General features: G+C 40.1%; 1 protein-coding gene across 1 annotated transcript in view; it reads right to left on the reverse strand.

Annotated features, from left to right (window-relative positions):
* LOC138860578 (uncharacterized) overlaps positions 1 to 7,500 on the reverse strand; it is a 15,480-nt gene that overhangs the window by 706 nt on the left and 7,274 nt on the right. The window contains exons 5-7 of the mRNA XM_070118341.1: positions 2,255 to 2,323; positions 1,348 to 1,437; positions 1 to 746 (exon numbers count right to left, since the gene is read on the reverse strand). The exon at positions 1 to 746 is cut by the window's left edge and continues 706 nt beyond it. Of these exons, the coding sequence (XP_069974442.1) occupies positions 624 to 746; positions 1,348 to 1,437; positions 2,255 to 2,323 (282 nt within the window). The 3' untranslated portion in view covers positions 1 to 623. The remainder of the gene's footprint in view (positions 747 to 1,347; positions 1,438 to 2,254; positions 2,324 to 7,500) is intronic.

Here is a 7,500-nt window from a genome sequence, read left to right on the forward strand (position 1 = left end):
GAGAATTTCATGATTTTCCAGTCGAGATTGTGAAGAGCGAACGAGCGTGGTCGTTTTAGTTAACTTAACCCTCAGTGCAATTTCTGTAGGCCTATAGACGATAGAATTTTTTGTAGACCTTAATCCCTGCGTGATTTTGATGAAACGGCATTTAACAGCTTCTCATGTATACCCACCTCCAATAAAAAAGCCAGTACAATCGAACGGGAAATCAAGAAATATCTAAAATCTAACATTTCTCTTTAACGGAGACTATAAAAAGTGAGCGACGAATTAATATCAAATGTGTGTGCGTGAGTGTGTGTGTGCTTTGTCTATGCTTTGTGTGTGTGCTTTGTGCTTTGTGTGTGTGTGTGTGTAAATGAGATCGACTGTACTCAAGTAATGGGTATTGGGGGCCCCCGCTGCAGCCTGTGTATTTAGTAGTTTATTTGTGTATTTATGATCATCAGTTATATTTCATTTATTTACCTCTCTATGACTTTGTTCATTTTTTTTCATCGCCTTATGACTTTTTTAATTAATTTATTTATTTACCAATCATTCATCTACCTAACTACTAACTTATTAATTTATCCATTTCTTTATTTATCTATTTACATTCGCAAGAAGGCATTTGACGTCTAAAGTTCTTGGTCGCTCAGCGTGAGATTAGCCAAGGGCGCCTCGCCGCCGCGGTCCCGCCCGACGCTCGGAAGCATCAGCTGTAGAATGATGATGAAGTAGGACAAGACGGCCCCCACTACCTGTAGAAGGAGAGGACCTTGAGAATACTAATGCAAAGACAGGACGGGCCCCACTACCTGTAGGAGAAGATCTTGAGGATACTAACGGAAAAACAAGACCGCCCCACTACCTGCAGAAGGAGAGGACCATGATAATATTAATGCAGAGACAAGACGGCCCCCACTACCTGTAGAAGGAGAGGACCTAGAGAATACTAACGGAAGAACAAGAGCGCCACACTACCTGGAGAAAGAGTTTTTGTTATTGCTGAAACATTTACTAACCATCCTGGATGTGGAAGGAGAGGATCTAGAAAATACGAAAGGTCAAGCACATTAAATGGTAAACTGGCAACACTCAGAATTTCTCGAGCGTTCCGAATGTTTTTCTTTTTAACTCACTGTTATCCGCTGACACTAAATACTTATGTGTACATATAGTCAGTCGTTTTAGACCATTTTTTTTTCTCTCAAAGGAGATTCAATTAAAGTACAACAGAGTCTAGCCTGAGTTACCAGTTTTCATTTGTTTCTATTTCATTATTTTTCAAACGCAGTGTAGTTGGTAACGGACTTAAATTAAATCTATATCACTCCCTTGTCCATTGGTGTACTTGCTCACCGTAATGATAAAAGGACGATGAATATAGAAGAATTTCCCGCCAGTGATGCAGATGGGAGAGCCAGTCAGGGAAGTGATAAGTTCACTGAACTGCAAAGAATGAAAATATGAAGCATTAATCTCACTTGTCGGTTTCTTCGCGTCTATATTATTGCGCAAATAAAGATTATAATAGATACAGATTATAAAAATACTGTTATGATATAGATCATGAAGGAATGTATATAAAGCGGGAAAAATGTAAATCTATTAATTAAAAGATAAAGTAGGTGACCATTTTTTGCGTAAAAATGACCGACTCGTATGTCTCGCTGTCCAGCTGGGTCGTTATTCATAAAACCAAAAGGAAAATAGATGAATGGAAAATAAAAGAGAAATGAAGTGAAATGAATGAAAAATAAAAGAGAAATGAAGTGAAATGAATGAAAAATAAAAGAGAAATGAAGAAAAATGAATGAAAAATAAAAGAAACATGAAGTGAAATGAATGACAAATAAAAGAGAAATGAAGTGAAATGGATGAAAAAGTAAAAGAGAAATTAAGTAAAATGAAAAATAAAGAGAAATTAAGTGAAATGAATGAAAAATAAAAGAGAAATTAAATGAATAAAAAATAAAAGGGAAATGAAGTGAAAGGAATGAAAAATAAGAGAAATGAAATTAAATGAATGAAAAATAAAAGAGAAATGAAGTGAAATGAATGAAAAATAAAAGAGAAATGAAGTAAAATGAATGAAAAATAAAAGAAATTAAGTAAAATGAATGAAAATTAAGAGAAATGAAGTAAAGTGAATGAAAAATAAAAGAGAAATGACGTGAAATGAATGAAAAATAAAAGAGAAATAAAATAACAACCAGATATATAGAGAGGCCCACCGACGCGACCTTCCTCCTCTCCCGTGACTTACATGGAACTTCACGCAGTCGGGGGCGTTGTAGGGCAGGCCGCGTCGCAGCACGTCCACGCTCGCCTCCGCCTGAGAGGGGAAAGAATGTTAAATGAAAATGCTATCCATACTTCGAACGCTCCTGATGCTGAAAACACCTTTAATACTACAAACATTAGTGGTGCTGGAATTACTGTTGAAACTACTAACATCGTTGATACCGACACTGCTTCGAGCATTACTGATACTAAAAATACTACTAATACTGTACTTCTTATTCACACCTAACCGTGTACACATGGAGGACTGCACAGACATACATGTAAGCTCATGTGTATATAGTATGAATCAGGAAGTTGTCGACTGCATAACACATGTTCTTCCCATTTGAGTCCTTGAGTACTTTGCGCACCTAACACGAATCTGGCTTTGTACAGATTAGAGTAATTCCGTCAGTGTTCTGTATTCTGTCTCCTGTATCCTATATCCTGTAGACTAGCAACTTAGAGACAAAGAATTTCCCATGCTTGCTATACATTTTTTCACGAGAGCCATTCGATTAATGTTTAGAAAAAAATGATATCTACATTAATCTTTTAAGCAAATTGCATGAAGTCCTCGCCTCTTGCACGGTGATCCAAAATATCTTACTTATGATTAGCAAATCTGTAAATCATTATACGATTTAGTAAGTAGGATAAACATCCACCGAACAACAAAAAAAAACTTTCAACATACACGCGTCTCGAGAGAGCAGAAAAAGGCTACCCGGCACTTTTACAGTACATCACACACGCACCGTATTTCCTAACATGAGTCTCCGTGTCCCCTCTCTCGTGTTTACCAGTCGGCTCCATTATGGCTGGATAGGGTAGAGTGTGTGGGGAGAGGACGTACGTGGTAGGTTATCCAACTCTTGAGAAAAATGTAGTAGCTGGCGTGTGTATAAACAGTGTCAAGAGTGTGGGAGTTCGCGGGCTATAAGCGGTAACACAGGGGTCTAGTTAAGGCAAACTGTATTTCCGTGTTTTTTTTTTTCTTTTCTTTTCTTTCCTATCTTTTTTTCACGGGAACGTGTTTTACTTCCCTTTGGCAAACAAATTCTCTCTCTTTCTCTCTCTCTCTCTCTCTTTCCATTTTCGTACCTGCCATCACAGACAAAAGGCGTGTTTTGACCTGCTGTGACCTAGAGTGACCTCTGCCTGCCTGATTACCCAGACAATGGGGCCTACATAGACCTTTCGATTTCTAGAGTGCGTGGCCATGTTCATAAAATATCTATAAGGATCCATAGCTACTTAAGTGAAAGTGGAAAAAACATTAATTAATCCATACCAAATACACGTAGTTATATGAGAAATCCGTTCAGTCTGGTCACTGATCACACCCAAAGTAAGTAGGTGAGGTCTGTGACCGACATTTCGGCGAATAATCTAACCTGAGAACACCTGTTTTTTCAATGACGACCCAGGCCCGTTTCTCTCAGTTGACGGAGATGGACATCTTAGCAAGTGACACGAATGCCAAAAACGAACGAACAAAGAAAAGGGCAAACAGACAGTTAAGTAACGAGTCTGTAGAACTTGTAGCCCCCAGCCATATATATGTGCATACTTCAGGAGGGATACAAAGCTAGCGACACATGGGGACAAATCCCGCTGGATGTCTCAAGTGCTGAAGGTGGCCCCATTTAACAAGACTAAAGAAGCCTTAGAAATAAATCTAGGTCGAAATAATATCTATGTACGGTGTTTGAATGAAGAAGTTCTTAAACGTATAACTACAACCGGGGCGGTAGGAGATATCCTAGAAATAAGCAGAGCTTATGGCAATGGACGCTGTACTAACCTCGTTGTGTTCGATGTCCCGAGGCAAATATACACTAATGAGATACAGTGAAAAGATTCTACACGCTAAGCGTATTAAAATTAATGATAGGATGACACAGCGACATATCATCACATATGAAGGGGAGAAAATCCCCCAAACCATCAAAATTGTTGAGGGCATGGCACCTTTCAGGTGTGGTGTCCTCAAATCACTCACCCCATTTTGCGCCAACTGTTCAAGATGGGGGCGCGGGGTACGAGTTTGTCCCCGCGGGCAGCCGCGTTGCCGGTACTGCACGGCCACAGGGTAATCAACTCCTAAGGAAATTAGTCATTTGCAGAATTGAACATAATGCAAACTCTCCATTATGTGCATACTATCCGAACGATAGAAAAACAAAGTGCTAAAGAAGCAACAGGCTGTTCTGCCTTCTCGCAACCTCATCCCATTTCCTCGCCTTAACGAAGAGGCAGAATTCCCCCAGCAGTGGCGAGGTATGGTGAACGAAAACAGTCGGTCTCTCCAGCCTTACTATCGGCATCAGCTCCTGCTCCAGCGCCAGCTTCAAGGTCAGCTCCAGTCCCTTCAGTGCCAGTTTCAGCTCCTGCTACTTCGGCATCGACTTCAGAACCTGCTTCGACATCGACATCGCTTTCGACATCTACAACACATGTTTCAGCACATACAGCAGTTCCGGCTTCTGCACCTGCTTCAGTGCCAGCGCCGACCCCTACACCACAGGAAAGACAGGATATTCTGCAAATGTTGATGCAGAAGATTGAACGAATGATGTTCATGATGCAGCAACAAATTGCTCAGCAACTACAGTTCCTGGGAAAAAAACGTTTACAGTGGTCTTTGGACAAGGGTTTGCCCCTCTACAACCTGCAGCAGATCTTGAAAACCATCAGCTGACGACTGATGGCCCACAGTGACTTTGAGTGAACCACAATGGAACATTAAAGATTTAAGGAAACATTGTTCATTTTTGAAAAAAATGATATATATGTTGTTTTTTTTCAGTTATTAGATAGTATACAAATAAGGCGAGCATTAAGGTGTATATTTAGTTTTTGACCGGTCCTTAAGTCAATATAAGCAGCCAGATTGGGTAGATGCTTGGACAATCTTTTCCTGGCTTTTTACAGGGCATGTAAACTGCTCAGAAAAATATTTTTTTCCTGATCAAATCTATCAATCTCTCTCTCTCTCTCTCTCTCTCTCTCTCTCTCTCTCTCTCTCTCTCTCTCTCTCTCTCTCTCTCTCTCTCTCTCTCTCTCTCTCTCCCTCTCTCTCTCTCCCTCTCTCTCTCTTGCATCAAGTTGAAAGTTTCCCTTTCTCTCCTCTTAAGTTGCTATTGCTAGATCTTGACTTCAAGAACAAGCCGAAGCAATGCAAACTCATAACCATTCTCAAAACGCTCTCCGAAATCAAATATTCTCCAGAACAACCATCCAAATAGCCCCGACCTCTGTGTCGATAGACCCTATTATGATAATGACTGCCCCCAAATGGAGGCTCTTAACGACCTCTGTTTTCGCTGCCTGGAAGATGAAGCCGCTCCTTTATTCGCCCGATTGCGTCATCGCTTACGATTCCTTTTGGCTGTGAAGGACATACATCAAGGTCACAAGGATACGGGCCTTTGTCCAGTGAGCTTATTCACTGCTAAGGGCAAAGAGCTCTTCGTGGCGGCGGAACAAAGGTGTTATCGGGAGTATTGAGAAGGAACACTAATCTATAGCCACGATAACAGGCGAGGATGATCGATGGACGATTGGTAATTGGGAGAGCAGCGCCAAAAATGAATTTTTAAAGTAGCTTCCGAACACGCCGACAAAGACGTTTGCGTTCACGTATATGTATGCAGACACACGCACGCACGCGCACACACGCACACGCACACACACATACACACACACACACGCACATACACGCACATACACACACACACACGCACATACACGCACATACACACACACACACACGCACACACACACGCACGCACACACACACACACACACGCACATACACACACACACACACACACACACACACGCACACATATATGAAAAAGGAAACAAGACATAAGAAATTACATTAAATCGAGACATTTCAAACTTGTCAAGAGTTGCTCATCACACGAAACGGTTATTTCGGTTATTTATCCGTCTGAAGCGGATCTCTTGGTGAGTTTTGTTAAGGCGTCAGGATTTAATTTCATTTCTTATTGTGGTTGTTTTCCTTTTCATCTTTGTGTACACGTCACTGTGTTTTTTATTATACATGTACTTAAACACACACATACGCACAAATATGTATATATATATATATATATATATATATATATATATATATATATATATATACACACACGCATAGGCACACACACACACACACACACACACACATTTCTATACTTGTACATCTGTGTATATATGCTGTACATCATTATATGCATAAACAGAGAGAGAGAAAGAGAAGAGAAGAGGAGAGAGAAAAAAGAAGGAGAGAGAGGGGGAAAAAAAGGAAAGAGAGAGGGAGAGAGAGAGAGAAGAGAAGGAAAGAGCGAGGGAGTGAGAAGAGGGGAGAGAGAGAGAGAGAGGCAAGAAGACCGGCAGACGGAACTAACCATTGATGTAGAGAGGAGTAAAAGAGACCATTATTGCTTCGAGTTTTTAAGACAGTGAAAAAAGAAAGTGAGAGAGTGATATAGAGTGAGTGAGAGAGAAAAAAAAAACATAGAGGGAGAGAGATAGATGTGAGAGGCAGACATATATGAAAGACAGATGGTGAAAATTACCGCATAGGTTTTAACAAACACAATTACATGTTATCAACCTGTCAGTAATATATTGATTCAGAAAGAGTAGCATACGCATGACAAGTAACCATTATTAAGTACAAAAAAAAGAATGAAAGAAAATCGTTCAGGTTTACCTTGAAGGAACGGTCAGTGGCCCAAAAATACTCTCCTTTTTAATGTAAACAAAAAATGAAATAAAAGCAATAACATCGCCAAAGTTCGTGCGATATCGCTAAGTACAACAATATATAGAGAGGCCGTGTGACAGCCGTGTGTACCGAGCAGTCAATGGCTTCCTTTGTTGTTTTGAAAACCAGTGTACCCGGTGACTTCTCGCTGGAGGATGGGAAGAGGAGAGGGAGAGAGGGAGAAGTGGGAAGAAAAGAGTGTGTGTACGTGTATGTGTGTGTAAGCGTGCGCGTGTGTGTTTGTTGGTTGCCACTCATGAACTACTTTTCAAGGTTTTAATTTCTCTCCTTCCGTAAGAGTTCATTGTATTTTACTAATTCCAATCTACATTACAGTAGCGTTTGCTGAATTATAAAATATTTACTTAGTTATCTATCTATGTATCATTTACATGTTCAACAATATATTTTTTGTTTACTTCTCTATTGATCTGTTATTTACT

The sequence above is a fragment of the Penaeus vannamei genome, chromosome 4 (assembly GCF_042767895.1).
Source record: "Penaeus vannamei isolate JL-2024 chromosome 4, ASM4276789v1, whole genome shotgun sequence".
Classification (NCBI taxonomy): Eukaryota; Metazoa; Arthropoda; class Malacostraca; order Decapoda; family Penaeidae; genus Penaeus; species Penaeus vannamei.